This window comes from Oncorhynchus mykiss, chromosome 28 (genome assembly GCF_057628025.1).
Source record: "Oncorhynchus mykiss isolate SJ-2025 chromosome 28, ASM5762802v1, whole genome shotgun sequence".
Taxonomy (NCBI): domain Eukaryota; kingdom Metazoa; phylum Chordata; class Actinopteri; order Salmoniformes; family Salmonidae; genus Oncorhynchus; species Oncorhynchus mykiss.
This window is the reverse complement of record NC_143049.1, coordinates 39,442,298-39,469,897: the sequence shown is the minus strand read 5'-3', so window position 1 is coordinate 39,469,897 and position 27,600 is coordinate 39,442,298. Positions and strand designations below refer to the sequence as shown.

At 43.2% G+C, this 27,600-nt stretch overlaps 1 protein-coding gene across 3 annotated transcripts in view; it reads right to left on the bottom strand.

Moving 5' to 3' along the window:
* LOC149971180 (collagen alpha-1(XI) chain-like) overlaps positions 1 to 27,600 on the bottom strand; it is a 222,638-nt gene that overhangs the window by 9,501 nt on the left and 185,537 nt on the right. Inside the window, exon 12 of one of the 3 annotated variants that reach the window (XM_090225280.1) lies at positions 16,169 to 16,485. The exons of 1 other annotated variant lie outside the window; for it this stretch is intronic. In XM_090225280.1, the coding sequence (XP_090081406.1) occupies positions 16,207 to 16,485 (279 nt within the window). In that variant the 3' untranslated portion in view covers positions 16,169 to 16,206. Of the gene's footprint in view, positions 1 to 15,737; positions 16,486 to 27,600 lie in introns of those variants that run through there. One more of the 3 variants, XM_090225279.1, reaches the window with a different exon arrangement.

Here is a 27,600-nt window from a genome sequence, read left to right as displayed (position 1 = left end):
GGATCCATAATAAACACAAATAGATGGCCTACACATTCAGAGACAGTTTCGCTCGTTCTGATGCTTTTTCCAGTGAGATACATTCAGCCTCTTGCTAATTGAAGAAAAATGATGAAACTCAGAGAGACATTTTTGGGGGGGGAAGCCTAGCTGCCCCGGACAGGTTTCTAATGTTTCAGAGGCTATGAGATGAATTATGCCTACTTGAGTTTGTCTACTTGAGTTTGTCTACTTGAGTTTGCCTACTAGAGTTTGACTACTAGAGTTTGCCTACTAGAGGTTGCCTACTTGAATTTGCCTACTTGAGTTTGCCTACTAGAGTTTGCCTACATGAGTTTGTCTACTTGAGTTTGCCTACTTGAGTTTGCCTACTTGAGTTTGCTTCTCGAATTTGCCTACTCTAGTTTGCCTACTCGGGTTTGCCTACATGAGTTTGCCTACTTGATGTTGCCTACTTGAGGTTGCCTACTTGAGGTTGCCTACTTGAGTTTGCCTACTTTCAACATCATCCATTTTTTATGTATTGTGTCATTGCTGCTGCTTCAACTTCCAGTGTAATGTAAGTTACTTGAATCTGGCTTATTGTGATGTCAATAACTCTGAGAAATACATCATGGGGCAAGAAACATATTGTTTTTTAATCAAATACATTATAGTAATTATTATTATTATTATTATTATTATTGCAAGCCATTAAAGTTGACCTCTTGTCCTCCTCATGTTCACGTTCTCCTTCATAAACTGAGCAGAACACTAGGCCTAATAAATAAATACAATTCAGAAGAAACATTCGAGACTCCTCCTGAACTGCCACCGTAGCCCTACACAGCATTGGTTAGGCAGCACACAAAACAGGGTGTCACGTTCTGACCTTCATTTCCTTTGTTTTGTATTTATTTAGTATGGTCAGGGTGTGAGTTGGGTGGGCAGTCTATGTTGGTTTTTCTTGGTTTTGGGTATTTCTATGTTTCGGCCTAGTATGGTTCTCAATCAGAGGCAGGTGTCAGTAGTTGTCTCTGATTGAGAATCATACTTAGGTAGCCTGGGTTTCACTGTGTGTTTGTGGGTGATTGTTCCTGTCTCTGTGTTTTGCACCAGATAGGGCTGTTTATTGTTTTGTAGTGTTCGTGTTTATCTTTTTTTTATTAACATGAATCAATATAATCACGCTGCTTTTTGGTCCGCCTCTCCTTCACCACAAGAGAACCGTTACACAGGGTTTGATCAGCAAGAGCAGATTAGGCCGGGGCTCAGGGATGGAATATCCATTGTAGTGTGTAATGCAGCCCAGTTTTATTTACTCCGTCCCAGCAGCTCTCTTAGACAAATAACATTGCTCTGTGCTTCTCCCAGCATGCACTTTGTAGTCTATAGGCTATGGATAATTTGATTGAGACCACACTAAATAGCTTATAGCCACACTTGATATTGCGAGCCCAGCGGAGAACCAGTGATGAGGGTTGTCATTGGGCCCACATTGACATATATCCTAGTAAGCAACTCATTTAAAAACACTGAGAAATATTTAAATTTAATTAATTACAAATTACATGACCCTCCCTGGACTATATATACCAATTCTGTACATTTCGATCCATCCCTAAAGGTAACGTTAAACAAGGCATTTTTTGGGGTGACCAGACCAAATTCGCAAAGATATGTGAGATTAGTCAGTCTCATTGAAGTGTTAGATCTGTTCTATGAAATCATGTCTAAGAAGCGATATAGATCTGTTCTATGTGTTATAGATCTTTCATTCCCGTTGAAATCATGTCTAAGAAGCGGTTCTATGTGTTAGAGATTATAGATCTTTCATTCCCGTTGAAATCATGTCTAAGAAGCGGTATAGATCTGTTCTATGTGTTATAGATCTTTCATTCCCGTTGAAATCATGTCTAAGAAGCGGTATAGATCTGTTCTATGTGTTATAGATCTTTCATTCCCGTTGAAATCATGTCTAAGAAGCGGTATAGATCTGTTCTATATGTTATAGATCTTTCATTCCCGTTGAAATCATGTCTAAGAAGCGGTATAGATCTGTTCTGTGTGTTATAGATCTTTCATTCCCGTTGAAATCATGTCTAAGAAGCGGAATAGATCTGTCCTATGTGTTATAGATCTTTCATTCCCATTGAAATCATGTCTAAGAAGCGATATAGATCTGTTCTATGTGTTATAGATCTTTCATTCCCATTGAAATCATGTCTAAGAAGCGGTATAGATCTATTCTGTGTGTGCTATTTCTATGCTTCCCGTTCTTAACTTTAGTGTTTTCTTTTTTTGCTTTTGGTTTTTGTACACCAGTTTCCTAACAGCTGAAAATACTATAATTTTGGTTATTGAATTTACATTTCACAGCAATTTAGACAATACAATTATTCTCTACACAATGACTGCTTGTTTGATCACATTTATTTATTTAAATAGCCAAGTCAGTTAAGAACAAATTCTTATTTACAATGACAGCCAAGGAACAGTGGGTTAACTTCCTTGTTCAGTGGCAGAATGGCAGTTTTTTTTATCTTATCAGCTCAAGGATTCGATCTAGAAACCTTTCGGTTACTGGCCCAATGCTCTAACCATTAGGCTAGACATAAACTGAAATTAGGCGAACTATTCAAATTATTGCAACCAGGAAATGGCAGAGCGATTTCGGCATATTGCACCTTTAAGAGTAAATACTACAAAAAAAGTGTCCTCCTTAGTGAAGTTTGTCCCCACAGCTCAGTGATGTCTGTATTTTTCCCTAGACGGCATAGACCAGCAGGTGTCAGCAGAACCCAGAGCCTGTAGTAAGTTAGATGGAGGGAATTGAAGAGACAAAATACAACCACACAAACATACATGTTTATCAAATAAACAAAGCTTGATGCTGTACTAGTAGAACAGACCGAGCAAACCCCCATTCTCATCGACGTGGCTCGAGTGGAACAGGTTGAGAGATCCAAGTTCCTTGGCGTTCACATCACCAACACACTAACATGGTCCAAACACACCAAGACAGTCATGAAGAGGGCACGACAAAACCTATTCCCCCTCAAGAGAAGATTTGGCATGGGTCCTCAGATCCTCAAAAGATTTTACATTTGCACCATCGAGAGCATGGTTGCATCACTGCCTGGTATGGCAACTGCTCGGCCTCCGACCGCAAGGCACTACAGAGGGTAGTGCGTACGGCCCAGTACATCACTGGGGCCAAGCTTCCTGCCATCCAGGACTTCTATGCCAGGCGGTGTCAGAGGAAGGCCCTAAAAATTGTCAAAGTCTCCAGCCACCCTAGCCATAGACTGTTCTCTCTGCTTCTGTACGACAAGTAATAGCGGAGCGCCAAGTCTAGGTCCAAGAGGCTTCTAAACAGCTTCTACCCCCAAGCCATAAGACTCCTGAACATCTAATCAAATGGCTACCCAGACTATATTTGCATTGCCCCCCTCCCCCTCCCCCACTCCCCTCTTCTAAGCTGATTTTACTCCCTGTTATTATCTATGCATAGTCACTTTAATAACTCTACCTACATGTACATATTACCTCAATTACCTCGACACCGGAGCACCCGCACATTGACTCTGTACCAGTACCCCCTGTATATAGCCTCCATATTAACTCTGTACCGGTACCCCCTGTATATAGCCTCCACATTGACTCTGTACCCGTACCCCCTGTATATAACCTCCATATTGACTCTGTACCAGTACCCCCTGTATATAGCCTCCACATTGACTCTGTACCGGTACCCCCTGTATATAGCCTCCACATTGACTCTGTACCGGTACCCCCTGTATATAACCTCCTTATTGACTCTGTACCAGTACCCCCTGTATATAGCCTCCACATTGACTCTGTACCGGTACCCCCTGTATATAGCCTCCACATTGACTCTGTACCGGTACCCCCTGTATATAACCTCCATATTGACTCTGTACTGGTACCCCCTGTATATAACCTCCACATTGACTCTGTACTGGTACCCCCTGTATATAGCCTCCACATTGACTCTGTACCGGTACCCCCTGTATATAGCCTCCACATAGACTCTGTACCGGTACCCCCTGTATATAGCCTCCACATTGACTCTGTACCCCCTGTATATAGCCTCCACATTGACTCTGTACCGTAATACCCTGTATATAGCCTCCACATTGACTCTGTACCGTAATACCCTGTATATAGCCTCCACATTGACTCTGTACCGTAATACCCTGTATATAGCCTCCGCATTGACTCTGTACCGTAACACCCTGTATATAGTCTCCATATGGACTCTGTACCGGTACCCCCTGTATATAGCCTCCACATTGACTCTGTACCGTAATACCCTGTATATAACCTCCACATTGACTCTGTACCGTAACACCCTGTATATAGCCTCCACATTGACTCTGTACCGTAATACCCTGTATATAACCTCCACATTGACTCTGTACTTGTACCCCCTGTATATAGCCTCCACATTGACTCTGTACCGGTACCCCCTGTATATAGCCTCCACATTGACTCTGTACCGTAATACCATGTATATAGCCTCCACATTGACTTTGTACCGTAACACCCTGTATATAGCCTCCACATTGACTCTGTACCGTAATACCCTGTATATGGTCCCACTATTGTTATTTACTGCTGCTCTTTAATTATTTGTTTTTCTTATCTCTGACTTTTTTTCTTCTTAAAACTGGTTAAGGGTTTGTAAGTAAGCATTTCACTGTAAGGTGAAATTCGGGGCATGTGACAAATACAATTTGATTTGATTTGAGTGAGAACGCAGACAGGGCTAATATAGCTCTAAAGCTTTTTAATCACAGCGTTATTTGTCATGGTAATTGCAGCTAAGCGCAGGGTTCAGAAACCTAATTGCATTTTCACATTCTCACTCCTAATCACATGGAAGACCTAGATACTCATGAAGGAGCACTTCAGGAAAATCATCTGATATTGTTTTTAATAATCTGTGAAAAACCAAAAAAGCTCCCTATTATGACGTTACCTATTATGCCCATGCACCCATGTAGATAACCACAAGGATGTATATTAGGGTAAAGTAGTGCACTATGTAGGGAATAGGGTGCCAATTGGGATGTATATCAGGGTAAAGTAGTGCGCTATGTAGGGAATAGGGTGACATTTGGGATGTACCCGGGGCTGATGTTAGCTCCAATAAAACTCAAGGTGTGGAGGTCGACAGACGGACAGGGATTCATTTAGGCGCTGGAGAGACGTGTTTGAGACCTAACTCCTGGATAACTTAATCGATCAGGGATATCAGGAATATGCAGAACATCTGTCTGGGTGTCACACCCTCACCTTAGTATGCTTTGTATTCTTTGTTATTTTAGTTAGGTCAGGGTGTGACATGGGAGATATATGTGTTAAGCCTTGTCTAGGGGTTTTGTAAGTCTATGGTTGCCTAGATTGGTTCTCAATTAGAGGCAGCTAGCTGTCTGTCGTTGTCTCTGATTGGGAACCATATTTAGGCAGCCATCTTCTTTGGGTATTTTGTGGGTGATTGTTCCTGTTTCCAGTGTTTAGTGTTCACATTACGGGACTGTTTCGTCTTCGTTCATTTTGGTCAATTTGTTGTTTTTGTTGTTTGTTTAAGTTTCCTATTAAATATGAAAAATCATCACGCTGCACTTTGGTCCTCCTCTCTTTCACTTGACGACATTCGTGACACTGGGACAGGGGAAGGACACTGAAAAACAGAATTCAAGTTCTGTACCTACAGAGGCTACCCCATGTAGTGTATAAAATGACCTGTTGTATTGTGTGTGTGTGTGAGAGAGAGAGACCTACACAGCTCAGTACAGACAGCAGCATAGCGTTAGTACTTTGATGCCCCTTCATCTCTTCCTAGTTAACTGAAGTCACACCTCTTCTTCCTGTGGTTATGTAAAGCCACAACTCTTCTTCCTGTGGTTATGTAAAGCCACACCTCTTCCTCCTGTGGTTTTCTAAAGCCACACCTCTTCCTCCTATGTTTATCTGATGCCACATCTCTTCCTCCTGTGGTTTTCTAAAGCCACACCTCTTCCTCCTGTGGTTTTCTAAAGCCACACCTCTTCCTCCTATGTTTATCTGATGCCACATCTCTTACTCCTGTGGTTATCTGAAGCCACACCCAGTCCTCCTGTCGTTATCTAAAGCCACACCTCTTCCTCCTGTGGTTGTCTAAAGCCACAGATAACAAAAATGGACAGAATGGGCCAGAGAGATGAAAGTATGGATATATTTTTCTCTCAGTCTGTCTCTGATCCAGTGATTATGGATGGAGTAATACCTTCCTTCTCCTCTCCTCTCATGCCTGTCATCTCTGGCTTAGCTTTGCTCTTTAGATTCACTTATCTTCAGGCCCCTGGGTTATCCCTCCCTGCCACTCTCCTCTCCCTCTCCCTCTCCCTCTTCCTCTCCTTCTCTTTCCTCCTCTACTCCATCAACCTCTTCTCTCTTTCAGTTAAACTAGGGAATTCCCATCCTCTCTCCCAAGCCCAGGAGTTGATGAAGCGTTTTTAGCTGTGGAGAAAAAGGTTTAGACTCATCTCTCTACAAACAACTTCACTCACAACACTGGTTTTTGAAGGACTAACAGAGCCCATCCCTGTATGGCCGACCCAGAATTCGAACCCGTGATCACAACAACAGTGCATCCATGGAGCTACAGTACTAACGTGAACATGTTTATCTTAATTATTTAAAATGTTATTGTTAAAACCTTCTTTGTTCACTAACCCGACCCCCCCCCTTTCATCTCGCTATCAAATAGGTTGTCTGTGTTGTTGTAACTGTGAGTGATACTGGGCACTAAACATTACCATGCAGAATGGTCCTCTCATGTGTTTGATCAGCTCTGTGTTGTTGTAACTGTGAGTGATACTGGGCACTAAACATTACCATGCAGAATGGTCCTCGCATGTGTTTGATCAGCTCTGTGTTGTTTACACGTCGTCAATAGTCCTGTTGTTGTTGTTGTTGTTGTTGTTGTTGTTGTTGTTGTTGTTGTTGTTGTGACAAACAGGACACACACACACACAAGCGCATGCTTGCTGGACGGAGGCACGCACACACCTGGGGGGCGGAGATTGATGTCGAATGATATTCTATCCAGTTCGGATAAAGGGCCAGTGTTTGGTCAAACCATAGCTATGCAAATGCTCCGATCTTAAACGGATCTGTATTCCTCTCAAATGACTTCTACTATTACAAATATATATCTGGATAGAAGGAGGTGTGGTCAATAGCTTTCTGCCTCGATCAGCACCGTCAATGCTGCGTAATACATTCTGCTGTGAAACTTTCTACACTATCTAATCCAAAAATGTTTCCCTGGATATGTGTGCATTAAACGTTCAACATTCAACTTTTTTTTTCGCTGCTATTTCTGTCAAAGTCTTCACGGCACTATGCAAATAGTCTGGGTAGCCATTTGACTAGATGTTCAGGAGTCTTACGGCTTGGGGGGTAGAAGCTGTTCAGAAGCCTCTTGGACCTAGACTTGGCGCTCCAGCTGTTACTACACTGATTCCCTCCTGTCTTACAGTGACTGTCTGTATTCCAGCCCCGTCCTCTTGTGGCCACGACTGTGTTAGTCCACTTGAGCTAAAGCTAAGCATTTCGCCCTCACTGTTACACCGGAATTAAAAATATTATAAATGTTTCTGTCTTAACCACTCACTCCACATTACTCCTTTATTTAACTAGGCAGGTCAATTCTTACTTACAGTGGGTTAACTGCCTTGTTCAGCAGAACAACAGATTTTTACTTTGTCAGATTGGGGATTTGGTCTAGCAACCTTTTGGTTACTAGCCCAATGCTCTAACCACTAGGCCACCTGCCACCTAACACCCTGTAACTCACATCACCACTGGTACCTGATCTGTGCTCAGGATAGCATTTCTATCTACTGCCCTGCTGCCCAAACTAACACCCCAGGATAGCATGGCTATCTACTGCCCTGCTGCCCAACCTAACACTCCAGGATAGCATGGCTATCTTCTGCCCTGCTGCCCAACCTAACACCCCAGGATAGCATGGCTATCTACTGCCCTGCTGCCCAACCTAACACCCCAGGATAGCATGGCTATCTACTGCCCTGCTGCCCAACCTATCACCCCAGGATAGCATGGCTATCTACTGCCCTGCTGCCAACCTAACACCCCAGGATAGCATGGCTATCTACTGCCCTGCTGCCAACCTAACACCCCAGGATAGCATGGCTATCTACTGCCCTGTTTCCAACCTAACGCCCCAGGATAGCATGGCTTTCTACTGCCCTGCTGCCAAACCTAAAACCCCAGGATAGCATGGCTTTCTACTGCCCTGCTGCCAAACCTAACACCCCAGGATAGCATGGCTTTCTACTGCCCTGCTGCCCAACCTAAAACCCCAGGATAGCATTGCTTTCTACTGCCCTGCTGCCAACCTAACACCCCAGGATAGCATGGCTTTCTACTGCCCTGCTGACAAACCTAATCCCTATATAGTACACGACTTCCGGCCCTAAAAAGTGCATGTTGTGCCATTTGGGACGCTGACACAGATCCCTCTTCCTAAGCACCACTAGGCATGTGTCTGATTGAGTATTGACATCATGTTGCCTGGTCTCTCAGCTCCAGACCATGATTGACCTGCTGTCTGTTATAGTAGAGAGCTTTATTTACAGTAAATATCTCCCAGCCAAGATAGACACCTTTTGCTCCAAGGTCAAATACTCTGGACATTTTGAGCTTTGTAAATGCCTTTCAGACTCACTGAAGGACAAGATGATGAATGCCTTAATGAATGAATTAACAAATGAATGAAGTAATGAATTAATCTGTAAATACTTTCAATAAGCTAGTTGTTGTTTTGTTTGATGATATGTAATCTAGTGCTTAGGCTATCAGCAAATATTGCTTCATGTAATAACACGACATACCTAAATGTTTAATGGAGGTCATTCAGCTAATGATGCTCAAGTGATGAGTGACATTACCTGAGATTGTAATACTTGCAATAGCTCCCCAAACCTATTTCTAGGCTTTAGCTCAGCAGCCTATCCCAGTAACGGGGCACACAAGAGATACAGTGTTGAATCCAGTCGGCCTCACAGCTGGCTAAGTACATTATATCGTCACAGCATGACCTGTAGAATTTATTCCAGAGGTTTGAGGTTAGAATCCAGTCTTCTGTAGGGTAGAGAAGGTTGCTAACATGCAAAGTTGAGGTTAGAATCCAGTCTTCTGTAGGGTAGAGAAGGTTGCTAACATGCAAAGTTGAGGTTAGAATCCAGTCTTCTGTAGGGTAGAGAAGGTTGCTAACATGCAAAGTTGAGGTTAGAATCCAGTCTTCTGTAGGGTAGAGAAGGTTGCTAACATGCAAAGTTGAGGTTAGAATCCAGTCTTCTGTAGGGTAGAGAAGGTTGCTAACATGCAAAGTTGAGGTTAGAATCCAGTCTTCTGTAGGGTAGAGAAGGTTGCTAACATGCAAAGTTGAGGTTAGAATCCAGTCTTCTGTAGGGTAGAGAAGGTTGCTAACATGCAAAGTTGAGGTTAGAATCCAGTCTTCTGTAGGGTAGAGAAGGTTGCTAACATGCAAAGTTGAGGTTAGAATCCAGTCTTCTGTAGGGTAGAGAAGGTTACTAACATGCAAAGTTGAGGTTAGAATCCAGTCTTCAGTAGGGTAGAGAATGCTGCCAACATGCAAAGTTGAGGTTAGAATCCAGTCTTCTATAGGGTAGTGAAGGCTAACAACAACCAACCAATGATTTGGTTGGGTCTAATTGTATTGTTGTCCTTGGGCTCTGTGGGGTCTGTTTGTGTTAGTGAACAGAGCACCAGGACTAGCTTGCTTAGGGGACTCTTCTCCATGTTCATCTCTCTGTATGTGATGGATTTGTTATTGACGGTTTGGGAATCACTTCCTTTTAGGTGGTTGTAGAATTTAGCGTCTCTCTTCTGGATTTTGATAATCAACAGGTATCAGCCTAATTCTGCTCTGCATGCATTATTTGGTGTTTTATATTGTGCACAGAGGATGTTTTTGCAGAATTCTGCACGCAGTCTCAGTTTGGTGTTTGTCCTATTTTGTCAATTCTTGGTTGTTGAGCAGACCCCAGACCTCACAACCATGACAGCAATGGGTGCCATATCTGATTCAAGTATTTTTAGCCAGATCCGAATTGAGTTACCTGTGGTGCTGATGTTTAGGCCGAGGTCTGTACCATTTTTTGTGTGCTCTAGGCCAACGGTGTCTAGATGGAATTTGTATTTGTGGTTCTGGCAACTGGACATTTTTTGCCTTAATGAGATTTACTGTCAGAGCCCAGGTCGGACAGAATCTGTGCAGAAGATCTAGGTGCTGCTGTAGGCCCTCCTTGGTTGGGGACAGAAGCACCAGATCATCAGCAAACAGTAGACATTTGACTTGAGATTCTAGTGGGGTGAGGCCAGCTGCTGAAGACTGATCTAGTGCCCTCGCCAATTAATTGATATATATGTTGAAGAGCGTGGGGTTCAAGCTACATCCCTGTCTCAACCCACGGCCCCGAGGAAAGACATCTGTGTGTTTATTGCCAATTTTTGTATTTTTTATTTGTGAACATCAAAAAATCAATGTCGTACCCCCCCCCCCCCCCCCCCCCCCACCTCACAACACTACTTTCCATCAGTTTGTATAGCTGACCCTTATGCCAAATTGAGTCAAAAGCTTTTTTGAAAATCAACAAACCATGAAAATACTGTGCTTTTGTTTTGTTTGTGCGTCATCAAGGGTGTGCAATGTGGCCTGTTGTATGGGGATTTGGTAAAAAATTTGACATTTGCTCAGAAAATGTTTTTTTTTTGCACTGATGAAATGTTGGAGTCTGCTGTTGATGATAGCGCAGAGGATTTTCCAGAGGTTGCTGTTAACGAGGATTCCACGTTAATTATTGGGGTCAAATTTGTTTCCACTTTTTTTTGTGACTAGAGGAGATCCGACCTTATGGGAAGATGCCAGAGCTGAGGTAATGTTAAAAGGATCCTGAAAGTCTAACGTTTGCGATATCTACTAAGTTAACATAGGGAATTGTTTTAAGATGGTCATACCATGGTCAGAACTCTGTAGGTTTTTAGACTCATGTATAGTCACTATGATTATGGAATGCTTTTAATACCCATTTTTGGCGTAGTACTGAGTTACTTTCTGACATGGGGCGGCAGGGTAGCCCAGGGTAGCCTAGTAGTTAGAGCGTTGGACTAGTAACCGAAAGGTTGCAAGTTTGAATCCCTGAGCTGACAAGGTACAAATCTGTCGTTCTGCCCCTGAACAGGCAGTTAATCCACTGTTCCTAGGCTGTCATTGAAAATAAGAATTTGTTCTTAACTGACTTGCGTAGATAAATAAATAAAAAACACTAGTAAAATAAAAATAAAAAAAATGTAAAACAAGTGAGTGCTAAATATTTGTGACAGTCGATATTATTAGTTTGTAACTCAATTGGTTCGGTCGGAACAGTCGGTTTTGTGAGAAGTCATCCTTCGAAATGAGGATGTGTGGGCATGTTAAAGTTTATACTGTCGCGTTCGTGAGTGTCTCCTCTATCGACGATGGAGTCGTATGAGTGTGCAAACGGTTTCGGTTGTACAGATGATTTCGTGGTGATTTTCTTGTCCGGATCCCCTCTTGTAGAAACACTGCTTTTTACAAGCCCCGTGTTATGGAAAAGTTGCAAACTTTATTTCAGCCGGAAAGAGGGGATTGATCTGCAGCCACTACAACAAATGGCAAGTCTATAGTATAAACACACACGTTCATTAATTTAGGGGTTAAGTGTAGTCAATTTGAATTTGTGGTCTATATTTTATCATTTCATTTAGTATATGTCAACACGACAGGTTTGTGTTTTGTACTGTAGCGCATCTAGTGTAATTGAAGAATCCAGTGGGTTCCGGTAGTCTTTAATAACTGATTCCATCCATCTATCTCTCTCTCTCTATCACTCGCTCACTCTCTCTCTCTCTCTTTCCTCTCTGATGTCCTCTTGGATTATATGTTCTGAGGGGAGAGGTTCCAAGGGATAGCCCGGGGCAGACACAGCTAGAGAAGACAACTCGTTGAACTGTATCCTTGACCGATTCAAGGGCACCTGGACTTTGTGATTCTTCAGAGTAGACAGAGTCTGACAATGTACTGTATAATGATGTAGTGAAGTGCAGTGTACAGTATGCAGTCACAGGTGTGTCTTTCACCCCCCCCACACACACACACACACACCAGTCACAAAAAACAATGGTCAATCCTGCATCCCTATATACAACAATAAAGGTGTGTGTGTGTGTGTGTGTGTGTGTGTGTTTGAGAACAAACTTTGAATATGTTCTTATTAAAATGCTCATGTAGTTCCTCGACAACAGCTATTCCCAAACTGGGGTACACCAAATAAAAATGTGATTCACGTTTGAAAAAAAAAACAGTTCATTTATATTTTCCAACGGGGCTATACATTTGGGTGAGTTGTGTTTTTCTCGCCTGAATAGCCTCGTTTCACTGCCAACATTTTAAATTAAACCATCTAGGTGTTCAGTGAAATAACAACACAATGTCAAATACAGGCTAGTCAAATCATTAACATCCAACCACATTAACCGTTACTCTCTCGCGGGGAATTCCACTAACGGCCAAACTGCTCATGTTTTCATCTGATGGCAGCAAAATCCATGACAGGGAGGTAACGCGCATGCAAGCAATTGCTCCCGACCCCACTTGTATACACTGCAGCATCCACCGAGAGGCTCTTGCTGCCAAGGGAATGCCTGAAAGCTTGAAAGGCGTTTTGGACATTACAGTGAAAACGCTTTTACAACGTACAGAAGAAGTGTGCTGGTTATCAAGAGGCAAAGTACTGACACATTTTTTTTTTTAATTGAGAGACAAACTTAACTGAATTCATTATTCCTTTCATGCTCTACTTCCAGTCCTCTTACCAATATCTGAAAAGGAGAGCCACATTGAAATTGCAAGAAGCGGATCTGTCAAAATTGAATTTAATCAAAAGCCACTGCCAGAGTCCTGGATTGGGTTAGGGCTGCACTCAGAGTATCCTGCCTTGGCAAATCGCGCTGTTAAGACACTGATTCCCTTTGCAACCACGTACCGATGTGAGAGTAGATTCTCGGCCCTCACTAGCATGAGAACTAAATACAGGCACAGACTGTGTGTGGAAAATGATTTTAAGACTGAGACTCTCTCCAATACAACCCAACATTGCAGAGTTATGTGCATCCTTTCAAGTACACCCTTCTCATTAACCTATGGTGAGATAATCACAATTTTCGATGAACAAATACTTTTTTAGATGTAAGATGGTTAAATAAAGAGCAAAATGATTGATTATTATTATATCATTATTTGTGCCCTGGACCTGTAAGAGTTCTTTGTCACATAAATGTATCGTGTGTCGTGTGTGTGTGGCAATGATTGCAAAAAAACAAAATCAAATCAAATGCATTTGTCACATACACATGGTTAGCAGATGTTAATGCAAGTGTAGTGAAATGCTTGTGCTTCTAGTTCTGACCATGCTGTAATATCTAACAAGTAATATAACCTAACAATTCCACAACTATATATATTTATACACAAGTGTAAAGGAATGAATACGAATATGTACAAAAAAATATATGAATGAGTGATGCCCGAACGGCATAGGCAAGATGCAGTAGATGGTATGGAGTACAGTATATACATATGAGATGAGTAATGTAGGGTATGGAAACATTATATGAAGTGGCATTGTTTAAAGTGGCGAGTGATACGTTTAATTACGTCAAGATGGCAAGATGCAGTAGATGGTATAATGTACAGAATGTACATATGAGATGAGTAATGTAGGGTATGTAAACATTACATAAAGTGGCTAGTGATAAATTGATTACATCAATTTTTACAATATTAAAGTGGCTGGAGTTGAGTCAGTATTTTGGCAGCAGCCACTCAATGTTAGTGATGGCTGTTTAACAGTCTGATGGCCTTGAGATGGAAGCTGTTTTTCAGTCTCTCGGTCCCCGCTTTGATGCACCTGTACTGACCTCGCCTTCTGGATGATAGCGAGGTGAACAGGCAGTGGCTCGGGTGGTTTTTATCCTTGATGATCTTTATGGCCTTCCTGTGACATCGGGTGGTGTAGGTGTCCTGGAGGGCAGGTAGTTTGCCCCCGGTGATGCGTTGTGCCTCTCGTGTCTGAGCCGTTGAATTGTGACTCCACTTTGTCTCTGTACTGATGCTTAGCTTGTTTGATTGCCTTGCGGAGGGAATAGCTACACCGTTTGTATTTGGTCATGTTTCCGGTCACCTTGTCCTGATTAAAAGCAGTGGTTTGTGCATTCAGTTTTGCGTGAATGCTGCCATCAATCCACGATTTCTGGTTGGGGAATGTTTAAATTGACGCTGTGGGTGCAACATCACCGATGCACTTGTTAATAAACTCGCACACCAAATCAGCATATTCGTCAATGTTGTTGTTCGCCGCAATGCGGAATATATCCCAGTCCATGTGAAGCAATCAGTCCGTGTGACGCAATCATGTGAAGCAATCTTGAAGCGTGGAATCCGATTGGTTCGACCAGCGTTGAACAGACCTGTGCCGGTGCTTCCTGTTTTAGTTTCTGTCTATAGGCTGGGAGCAACAAAATGGAGTCGTGGTCAGCTTTTCCGAAGGGAGGGCGGGGGAGGGCCTTGTATGCGTTGCGGAAGTTAGAATAACACCATTTGAGAGTGCGCTGACCCTGGTGCTAGAGGTGGTACAGCTGGAGGTTGTATGTTGGAAAAGTTTGGGAACCACTGCTCTACAACTACCTCTTGAATAACATACTTCAAATGTAAATCACTACCTCGGAATCGTTAGAACCCTTACCATAATTCAGTCTAAATTTCCACAGTTTTTAATCGCTGTTTTTTCAATCTACATTCTATTTTACTTGTTCTCTTCTTCAATTTTGTGACAAGGACAATAGCAGATTCATCTTTAAAAGCTGTCCACCATTCACCTATCTCACTTCATTAAGTCAGGATTCCTATTTGTTTCTGCAATGCCTCCTTGCCCGTCCAACATTTCCTCATCTCTCACCCCTTCTAATGCGACTTAATCTGATGCTCCTCCATCTTTTTCCCCTGCCCCACCACAAAGTTACTCCGTGCAGGTGGTCACTGAGTCAGAGGTGCTAAAGGATCTCCTTAAACTTGACATATTGTCAGATGGTTTAGACCCTTTCTTCTTTAAAATTAAGGTCACTGCGCCTATCATCGTCAAGCCTGTCTCTCCTTTCTGGGGAAGTTACCATTGCTTGGAATGCAGCCATGGTTCATCCTTTATTTAAAGGGGAGATCAAGCTGATCCTAACTGTTATAGGCCTATTTCTATTTTGCCCTGTTTATCAAACGTGTTAGAAAACTTGTCAATAATCAACTGACTGTCTTTCTTAACATCTATAGTATTCTCTCGAGTACGCAATCTGGTGTCCTCTCAGTTTATGGATGTGTCACTGCAAGCCTAGAGGTCCTAAATGATGTCACCATTGCCCTTGATTCTAAGCAATGTTGTGCTGCTATTCTTATTTACTTGGACAAAGCTTTTGATACGGTAGACCATTCCATTCTTGTGTGCTGGCTAAAGAGTATTGGTGTCTCCGAGGGGTCTTTGGCCTGGTTTGCTAACTACCTCTCTCAAGGAGTGGAGGGTGTAAAGTCAGCTACCATGCTGTGTTTCCATGTGTGAGACGCAGAGTGATAAGCATACATTCTTCTTTTAATTAACGAATAAACACGAAACAAACTAACGAAGAAACGAAACAAACGTGACGCTATACACCACGAGTGCTGACAGGCAACTACACATAGACAATAACCCACAAAACCAAAATGGAAAATGGCAACCTAAATAGGATCCCCAATCAGAGACAACGATAAACAGCTGCCTCTAATTGGGAACCATTTCACGCCACCATAGACCTACATTTACCTAGACATACCAAAACCCCATAGATATTTAAAAAACCCTAGACAGGAGTAAAACACACACACCACCCTCGTCACACCCTGACCTAACAAAAATAATAAAGAAAACAAAGATAACTAAGGGTACTGTCAGGGCGTAACAGTACCCCCCCCCCCCCCCCCTTAACCTTAACCTATATGGGAGGGTCTGGGTGGGCATCTAACCTCGGTGGCGACTCTGGTTCTGGATGCCTCCCCCTTCTTTACACTGAGTCCGCTCTTGTAGCACTGACCCGTGGATCATCGTCGGATGCTCTGGACTGTGCATCCTCGCCTTTGGCCCCGGGCTGGGGACCCTGGCTGCGTGGATCATCGCCGGATGTTCTGGACTGGGGACCGTTGTTGGAGGCCCCGGACTGAGGACCGTCGTTGGAGGCTCCGGACTGGGGACCGTTGTTGGAGGTTCCGGACTGTGGCCCGTCGTTGGAGGTTCCGGACTGTGTTCCGTCGTTGGAGGTTCCGGACTGCATGACATCAGCAGCCTGGTGGTCCAAAATAGCATAACTAGCATTTTTTTTATCACCCATAAACCCACCCGTCTAAAAACAAATGGATTATATGTCATTCTAGCAAACTAGGCAACTAAAGCAGAATTCTATACAACGTTTTGGTTCATTTCTAGATTGTTAGCTAGCTAGCTAATGTTAAGTTAGCTGGCTAGCCAGTTCAAATAATGACCATATCATGTGGCTGACAACATCGTCACTTTATCTCATTTGTATTCATTATTACAGGAAAATAAACTCACAACAAGAGCATTAATGGCGAGCCAATTACAGAAAATACCTTAGGGTTTTGACGAAATAGAAGCAGGGCATTTTAGAACTTGGATACTGTCTCATTGGCCTAACTTTAAATCCTAATTTGAATTTGACTGGTGCAGGTTATGTGCTTCACTTTACCGTCTCTGGTAAACACATGCGATATAGAAGAAATCAAAGTTTATTTGTCACAAACACAGGATACAGAAGGTACAGTGAAATGGTTACTGGCATAGTGGAGACTTTTGTGAAGTCATGTAGCGAAGCTAGCTAGCTAAACAATGAACCATAATGCCAACTCACAACCAACCAGGTTCAATGTTAGCTAGCTAACCTTAGGCTACAACTAGCAATACAAATGTCTCTGAGACACTAATAATATTACTACACAGATCATACACATAATGTTAGCTATCTAGCTAAACAATGAACCATAATGCCAACTCATAACTTTACTGCCGTGCATGAATCTGCAGGTAGCTAACCAACCAGGTTCAATGTTAGCTAGCTAACCTTAGGCTATAACTAGCAATACAAATGGCTCTGAGACACTAATAATATTACTACACAGTCTTTTGTTTAGACATTTAGACATTTAGCTAGCTAGCTAAACAATTAACCATAATCCCAACTCATGACTTTACTACTGTGCATGAATCAGCAGGTAGCTAACCAACCAGGTTCCCTGTTACCTGAACTGAACTCTCGTTTTAATGAAGTTGAAACTATTCCTTTTATTTATTTATTTTTTTATGTCAAAATGAACATTAAACAAATCATACTGTCAAAGCAGGTGAGCTGTAGAAAATAGAGCGGGTCGAGCATAATACGTCAACCTTGTTACCCATAGATAGACAGGCTAGCAATGTTACTGTTACCCATAGATAGACAGGCTAGCAATGTTACTGTTACCCATAGATAGACAGGCTAGCAATGTTACTGTTACCCATAGATAGACAGGCTAGCAATGTTACTGTTACCCATAGATAGACAGGCTAGCAATGTTACTGTTACCCATAGATAGACAGGCTAGCAATGTTACTGTTACCCATAGATAGACAGGCTAGCAATGTTACTGTTACCCATAGATAGACAGGCTAGCAATGTTACTGTTACACATAGATAGACAGGCTAGCAATGTTACTGTTACCCATAGATAGACAGGCTAGCAATGTTACTGTTACCCATAGATAGACAGGCTAGCTTTAGCAATTTCAGCTAGCATTCAATTGCCACTCCCTGTTGCACACAACAACCTCAAAAGCAATGAAACCGTCAACCCTGTTACTTTCTTTTGGCATTTACTCTTTTTTTTTAAAAATTTAAATTCTTGAGATGAGAAAACGTGTCTTTCAGGAAGTTGAACATGTGCTTTATGACAGAATATTTAGGTGAGATCCAAAGTGACATTCAGAAGGCAACGACTGGAGGAATGACCCGATTATATTTCTTTTTTTTTTACAATAATTAAGTATGCACAGTCAATCATCACTTTTCTGACCAGTCTCATTGCTATATTGTGATTACAATTGGGTTGCACATTTTCACAAAAAAAAATGGCCATCTTTTCCAGTAATCCCAACTGAAAGCATCCAGAAATTGTAAGGAAATCAATGTTTGAGCCTTAAGTCCATTTCATTCGTACTGTACAGCCCTTCCATTTCACTGACGCCACACACACACACACACACATAGACGCACACACATAGACGCACACTCTCACATACACACACACACATAGACGCACACTCTCACACACACACACACATAGACGCACACACTCACATACACACACACACTCATAGACGCACACACTCACATATACACACAAACACACAAATAGACGCACACACTCACATATACACACACACACACAAATAGACCCACACACTCACATATACACACACACACACACATAGACGCACACACACACACACTCACATAGACACACACACACACACACACACACACACACACACCCACTCACATAGACACACACACACTAGCTTACACACACTCACACCCCCCCCCACCCCCCCCCCCCCCACACACACACACACCCACAAATAGACGCACACTCTCACATATACACACACACCCACTCACATAGACACACACACACACATATACACACACACACACACACACACACTCACATAGACACACACACACTAGCTTACACACACTCAGACCCCCCCCCCCCCCACCCCACACACACACACAAATACATTCTTGTCACATATTTCACGCTGTTTTCTCATTCTTCCTCTCCACTCTCCTTGAAGTAACCCTTTTCATTTGAGCAAATCTGCAGTGCAGGCAGGCTAGGCAGTCTTCATGTAGCTCGGTGCTGGGTGGACAGGCTGGTTGACCGCATTATTTATTACCACCAGCCTCCCACTGACAGACAGGGGTTATTTCCCAAATGGTACCCTATTCCCTACAAAGTGCACTACTTTTGACCAGGGCCCATAGGGAAACCCATTGGGCTCTGATAAAAAATTGTGCACTATGTAGGGAATAGGGTGCCATAGGGCTCTGGTCAAAAGTAGTGCACTATATACGGAATAGGGTGCCATTTGGGAAGTTCGGAGTCGGGCAGGAGTTGCAGACTCCTGCCATGGAATGAGAATGAAGCAATCAAATATGATCTCTGTGCATTTACCATGTCCTAGTGTGACGCCTCCTCTTCTCTTTAGAAAAGTTAAACCCATGAATGTTTGCCTAGCGAGAATCAGATGAGAAGGTGAATGACAATAATATGTTGGTTCTGAAGGGGAGATGGAGAGGTAGATCCCCCAGGGATAGACGTCTCCATTGGGGTTTATGGTAGAACACAGAATACTTTAGTGTTGTTTGGCAGTAGGGAGAGGATAACAATAATTCTAAATTGACTGCACATGAGTACAACCTAGTGGTTGAGACTGTCAGGTAGAGAGATGGGGTTAGGGAGCTAGGACGAGGAGGATGAGGAGGAGGATGAGGAGAACGAATAGGAAGAAGATGAGGAGGTGGATGATGAAGAAGAAGAGGAGGATGAAGGGGAGGAGGAAGAGGATGAGGAGAATGAGGAGGAAGAGGAGGAGGAGGAAGAGGAAGAAGATGAAGAATAGGAGGAGGAGGACGAGGAGGAGGAGGAGGAGGTGGATGAAGAGGAGGAAGAGGATGAAGAGGATGAGGAAGAGGAGAAGGATATGGATGGGTAGGAAGAGGAAGAAGAAGGGCCAGGTGTGAGGAGAAAATGGGTCCCGTGTGACTCAGTTGATAGAGCATGAAGCTTGCAACGCCAGAGTTGTGGGACCAGTCTGAACAGTATATGTACTCACTACTGTAAGTCGATCTGGATATGAGCGTCTGGTAAGTTACTGAAATGTAAAACAGAAGAAGATAAAGACCAGTGGGACTACCATTTATCTTAGCTATGCAAGAAGCAGATGCTGGGATCCACTGCAACATCTTCAATATTAAACGCAAACCCCCCCTGCAGTTTCTCCACAGTCCCGGTTTTCAATTAAAGAAGATCCCTGATATTTCTGTGTTTGTGGGTATCAGGTTTGAGGTGTGACCCAGATGCAGACAGTGTCGAAGTAACACAAGTTTATTTCTAGTACAGGGGCATGCAAACGACTGGACAAGGGCAGGCAGAGGTCAGTAATCCATAAAGGGTGCAACAGGTCCAGAATGGCAGGCAGTCTCAGGGTCAGGGCAGGCAGAGGTCAATAATCCACAAAGGGTGCAACAGGTCCAGAATGGCAGGCAGTCTCAGGGTCAGGGCAGGCAGAGGTCAATAATCCAGAGAGGTGTGGCAAGGTATAGAATGGCAGACAGGCTCAGGGTCAGGGCAGGCAGGGGGCAATAATCTAGAGAGGTGTGGCAAGGTATAGAATGGCAGACAGGCTCAGGGTCAGGGCAGGCAGGGGTCAATAATCCACAAAGGGTGCAACAGGTACAGGACGGCAGACAGGCTCAGGGTCAGGGCAAGTAGAAAGGTCAAAACCGGGAAAGACTAGAAAACAGGAACTAGAACAGACAGGAGCAAGGGGACAAACGCTGGTATGTTTCACAAAACAAAAACAAACTGGCAACAGACAAACAGAGAACACGGGTATAAATACACAGGGGATAATGGGGATGTTGACCGGCACCTGGAGGGGGGTGCAGACAAGCACAAAAGACAGGTGAAACAGATCAGGGTGTGACGGGAAAAGCATTTGAGATGTACCCCCCCCCCGTGTGTGTATGTTGTTTTCTATTTTAATTTCCAGATACAAAGAAGAAGAGATTTATATAAATATATAATTATTATAAAATATACTATCATCTGAAGAAGTACACTATAAAATGTATTCAGACACCTTGACACATTTTGTAATGTTATAGTCTTATTCTAAAATGGATTGAGCATTTGTTTTCCTCATCAATCTACACACAATAAACCATAATGACATCACAATACCCAATAATGACATCAGAATACCTCATAATCGGGTATTGTGAAAGTGAAAACAGGTTTTATAAAATAAAAGAAAAAACAATTATATAAGTATTCAGACCCTTTGGTATGAGACATGAAATCGAGCTCTATTTCCATTGATCATCCTTGATATGTTTCTACAACTTAAGTGGAGTAAAAAACAGATACCTTCTTTACATAAGTATTCAGACCCGTTGCTATGAGACTCGTAATTGAGCTAAAAGTGCATGAGGTTAAAATAATAGATTTTGATCTCCGAGACAGGATTGTGTCGAGGCACAAATCTGGGGAAGTGTACCAAACCATTTCTGTAGCATCGAAGGTTCCCAAGAAGACAGTGGCTTCCACAATTCTTAAATGGATGAATTTTGGAACCACCAAGACTCTTCCTAGAGCTGGCCGCCCTGCCAAACTGAGCAATCGGTGGAGAAGACCCTTGGTCAAGGGGGTGAACAAGAACCCGATTGTCACTCTGACAGAGCTCCAGAGTTTCTCCGTGGAGATGGGAGAATCTTCCAGAAGGACAACCATCTCTGCAGCACTCCCCCAATAAGGTCTTTATGGGAGAATGGCGAGACGGAAGCCTCTGCTCAGTAAAAGCCACATGACAGCCCACTTGAAGTTTGCGAAAAGGCACCTAAAGACTCTCAGACCATGAGAAACCAAGATTGAACTATTTGGCCTAAATGCAAGCATCACATCTGGAGAAAACCTGGCACCATCCCTACGGTGAAGCATGGTGGTGGAAGCATCATGCTGCAGGGATGTTTTTCAGCGGCAGGGACTGGGAGACGAGTCAGGATCAATGAAAAGATGAACGGAGCAAAGTGCAGAGAGATCCTTGATGAAAACCTGCTCCAGAGCGCTCAAGACATCAAACTGGGGGTGAAGGTTCACCTTCCAACAGGACAACGACCCAAAGCACACAGCCAAGACAACGCAGGAGTGGCTTAGGGACAAGTCTCTTAATGTTATTTCTGTGGCCCAGCCAGAGTCGGGACTTGAACCAAATCAAACATCTCTGGAGAGACCTGAAAATAGCTGTGCAGCGATGCTCCCCATCCAACCTGACAGAGCTTGAGAGGAGCTTGAGAGGATCTGCAGAGAATGGAAGAAATTCCCCAAATACAGGTGTGCCAAGCTTGTAGCGTCATACAGAAGAAGACTGGAGGCTGAAATCACTGCCAAATATGCTTCAACAAAGTACTGATTAAAGGGTCTGAACACTTATGTAAATGTAATATATATATATATATATATATATATTTTTTAATACATTTGTCATTTTGTGGAATATTTTTTTTTCTCTCATCAATCAATCAAAAAAAAGATTTAATCAAATTTAGAATAAGGCTGTAACGTTAAAAAAAAATGAGATAAAAATATGAATATTTTGAATTCACTGTATACGCAAATTAGTGGATTTGGTTATTTCAGCCACAGCAACAGGTGTATACAATCGAGCACATAGCAATGCAATCTCCATAGACAAACATCAGCATTTTATTCGCCAGTAGAATGGCCAGTTTGATAATGGCGCTGGAGGGGATGGCTGCCGAGAGAGTTCTCATCTATATCTCATCTCATCTATATTATTCGTAGCCGTCTCTTTACCACCACAGACCGATGCTGGCACTAGGACCGCACTCAACCAGCTGTATAAGGAATGGTATCGAACGCATTAAGACTGCATTCAACAAGAAAATGCTCATCCAGAAGCGGCGTTCCTAGTTGCCTAGGGACTTTAACGCAGGGAAACTTAAATCTGTTTTACCTCATTTCTACCAGGATGTCACATGTGCAATCAGAAAAAAACCTCTAGACCACCTATAATCCACACACAGAGACACGTACAAAGCTCTCCCTCACCCTCCATTTGGCAAATCTGACCATTATTCTGTCCTCCTGATTCCTACTTACCAACAAAAAAGTAAAGCAGGAAGTACCAGCGACTCGATTAATACGGAAGTGGTCAGATGACGTGGATGCTACGCTACAAGAATGTTTTGCAAGCACAGACTGGAATATGTCACCAGGTTTATCAATAAATGCATCTACGACGTCGTTCCCACAGTGACCGTGCATACATTTCCCAACCAAAAGCCATGGTTTATAGGCAACATCAGCTTAAGGCTAGAGCTGCCGCTTCCATGGAGTGGGATACTAATCTGGATGCTTATAAGAAATCCCGCTATGCCTTCAGGTGAACCATCAAACAGGCAAAGCGTCAATACACAACTAAGATTGAATCCTACTACACCGGCTCGCTCATCGGATGTGGCAGGACTTGAAAAGAATTACAGACTACAAAGGGAAACACACCCGCAAGCCCTGTAACGCGAGTCTATCAGATGAGCTAAATGCTTTCTAATGCTTTCTTTGAGGAAAGCAACACTGAAGCATGCATGAGTGCACCAGCTGTTCTGGACGACTTTTAATAAACAGGTCAACATTCACAAAGCCAGACGTATTATCAGGACGTGTACTCAAAGCATGTGCAAACCACCTGGCAAGTGTCTTCACTGATATTTTCAACCTCTCCCTGTCTGAGTCTGTAATACCTACATGTTTCATACAGACCACCATAGTCTCTGTGTAGCACTCACATCGGTAGCCATTAAATGCATCAACACCATCATGCCAGAAACCCGAGACCCACCACAATTCGTATACTGCCCCAACAGATCCACAGATGACTCTATCTCTATTCCACTCCACACTGCCCTTCACCATCTGGACAAAATTAACAACTGTGTGGAAAAGCACGACTCCAACACCATTATTAAGTTTGCTTATGACACAACAGTGGTAGGCCTGATCAACATGATGAGACAGCCAAAAGGGAGGGGGTCAGAGACCTGACAGTGTGGTGTCAGGACAAAAACCTCTCCCTCAATGTGAGCAAGACCAAGGGGCTGATCGTGGACTATAGGAAAAGGAGGGCCAAACAAGCCCTTATTAACATCGACGGGACTGAAGTGGAGAAGGTTTAGAGCTTCCTTGGCATCCACATCAAACTAACATGGTCCAAGCACGTCAAGACAGTGGTAAAGAGGACAAAACCTATTCCCCCTCAGGAACTGAAAAGATTTGGCATGGGTCCTCAGATCCTCCTAAGATTTTTTCAGCTGCACCATCGAGAGCATCCTGACGGGTTGCATCACTGCCTGGTAACTGCTCGGCCTCTGACCACAAGGCACTACAGAGGGTAGAGCACCGCGGACAAGCTTCTTGCCATCCAGGACCTCTATACCAGGTGGTGTCAGAGGAAGGCCCTAAAAATTGCCAAAGACTCCAGCCACCCTAGTCATTGACTGTTCTCTCTGCTACCGCATGGCAAGCAGTACCGGAGCACCAAGTCTAGGTCCAAGAGGCTTCTAAACAGCTTCTACCCGCAAGCCATAAGACTCCTGAACAGGTAAACAAATGGCTACCCAGACTATTTGCACCCCCCCCCACACTGCTGCTACTCTGTTATTATCTATGCATAGTCAATTTAGTACCTGCATGTACATAATTACCTCAATTACCTCGACACTGGTGCCCCGCACATTGATACATTGACTCTTAACCGGTACCCCCTGTATATAGCCCAGCAATTGTTATTTACTGCTACTCCTTAATTATTTGTTTTTCTTATCTCTTACTTATTTGGGTGGTGTTTTCTTAAAACTGGGGTTTGTAAAGAAGTATTTCACGGTAAAATCTTACCATGTTGTATTCGGCGCATGTGAAACATTTGATTTGTTCCATGTACTGAATTTGATGTTCAATGTGTTTGTTAATAGCAGCAAGGCAAAAAAATTATTTTGTGTAAAATATTTTTTTTAATATATTTCTTTGAGGTCCTAAAATTCTAAAGAAAATTGCTAAATGATCCTTGGTATGCCCTTCTTAAAACAATTCCATGTAGCTCAGTATAATCTGGCTTAGACAGGGTTTAGAGTCTGATTAATTTGCAGCCATCCACTTCCTTATGTCTGGAAGCCTGTGTTTCAGATATAAGGAAGTGGATGGCTGAAAATGTTCAACTTTTAAACTCGGACAAAACAGAGATGTTTGTTCCAGGTCCCAAGAAACAAAGAGATCTTCTGTTGAATCTGACAATTTATCTTGATGGTTGTGCAGTTGTCTCAAATAAAACTGTGAAGGACCTCGGCGTTACTCTGGACACTGATCTCTCTTTTGACGAACATGTTTCAAGGACAGCTTTTTTCCATCTACCAAACATTGCAAAAATCAGAAATGTTCTGTCCTGAAATTATACAGAGAAATAATCCATGCTTTTGTCACTTCTAGGTTAGACTACTGCAATGCTCTACTTTCCGGTTACCCGGATAAAGCACTAAATAAACTTCAGTTAGTGCTAAATACGGCTGCTAGAATCCTGACGAGAACCCAGAAATTTGATCATATTACTCCAGTGCTAGCCTCCCTACACTGGCTTCCTGTTAAGGCAAGGGCTGATTTCAAGGTTTTACTGCTAACCTACAAAGCATTACATGGGCTTGCTCCTACCTATCTCTCTGATTTGGTCATGCCGTACATACCTACATGTACGCTACGGTCACAAGTCGCAGGCCTCCTTATTGTCTCTAGAAATTCTAAGCAAACAGCTGGAGGCAGGGCTTTCTCCTATAGAGCTCCATTATTATGGAATGATCTGCCTACTTATGTGAGAGACGCAGACTTGGTCTCAATCTTTAAGTCTTTATTGAAGACTCATCTCTTCAGTAGGTCCTATGATTGAGTGTAGTCTGGCCCAGGAGTGTGAAGGTGAACGGAAAGGCACTGGAGCAACGAACCGCCCTTGCTGTCTCTGCCTGGCCGGTTCCCCTCTCTCCACTGGGATTCTCTGCCTCTAACCCTATTACAGGGGCTGAGTCACTAGCATATGTTGCTCTTCCGTGCCGTCCTTCGGAGGGGTGTGTCACTTGAGTGGGTTGAGTCACTGACGTGGTCTTCCTGTCTGGGTTGGCGCCCCCCCCCCCCCCCCCCCCTTGGGTTGTGCCGTGGCGGAGATCTTTGTGGGCTATACTCAGCCTTGTCTCAGGATGGTAAGTTGGTGGTTGCAGATATCCCTCTAGTGGTGTGGGTGCTGTGCTTTGGCAAAGTGGGTGGGGTTATATCCTGCCTGTTTGGCCCTGTCTGGGGCTTTCTTCGGACGGGGCCATAGTGTCTCCTGACCCCTCCTGTCTCAGCCTCCAGTATTTATGCTGCAGTAGTTTATGTGTTGGGGGGCTAGAGTCAGTCTTTTATATCTGGAGTATTTCTCCTGTCTTATCCGGTGTCCTGTGTGAATTTAAGTATGCTCTCTCTAATTCTCTCTTTCTTTCTTTCTTTCTTTCTTTCTTTCTTTCTTTCTTTCTTTCTTTCTTTCTTTCTTTCTTTCTTTCTTTCTTTCTTTCTTTCTTTCTTTCTTTCATGCCCTAGGACCATGCCTCAGGACTGCCTGGCATGATGACTCCTTGCTGTCCCCAGTCCACCTGGCCGTGCTGCTGCTCTAGTTTCAACTGTTCTGCCTGCGGCTATGGAAACCTGACCTGTTCACCGGACGTGCTACCTGTCCCAGACCTGCTGTTTTCAACTATCTAGAGACAGCAGGAGCAGTAGAGACACTCTCAATAATCGGCTATGAAAAGTCAACTGACATTTACTCCTGAGGTGCTGACCTGTTGCACCCTCGACAACCACAGTGATTATTATTATTTGACCATGCTGGTCATTTATGAACATTTGAACACCTTGGCCATGTGCTATTATAATCTCCACCTGGCACAGCCAGAAGAGGACTGGCCACCCCTCATAGCCTGGTTCCTCTCTAGGTTTCTTCCTAGGTTTTGGCCTTTCTAGGGAGTTTTTTCCAAGCCACTGTGCTTCCACACCTGCATTGCTTGCTGTTTGGGGTTTTAGGCTGGGTTTCTGTACAGCACTTAGAGATATCAGATGATGTACGAAGGGCTATATAAATACATTTGATTTGATTTGGTAGTATGTGCCAGGCACACTGGTTTGTGCCCAGAACTACAACGCATCTGGGTTTTTCACTCTCAACAGTTTCCCTTGTGTCAACAGTTTTCCTATGGGTGATGGAATGGTCCACCAGCCAATTTGACACAACCGTGGGAAGCATTGGAGTCAACATGGGCCAGCATCCCTGTGGAATGCTTTTGACACCTTGTAGAGTCCCTGACCCGACGAATTGAGGATATTCTGAGGGCAAAAAGGGGAGGGGTGCAACTCAATATTAGGAAATTTAATATTAGGATAGTTTACTAAGTACATATGACGAGCAAATCAAACAATATTTGGATATAATGTAGTTTAACGCCTGGGTAATACGCCATATTGATGTGATCTGT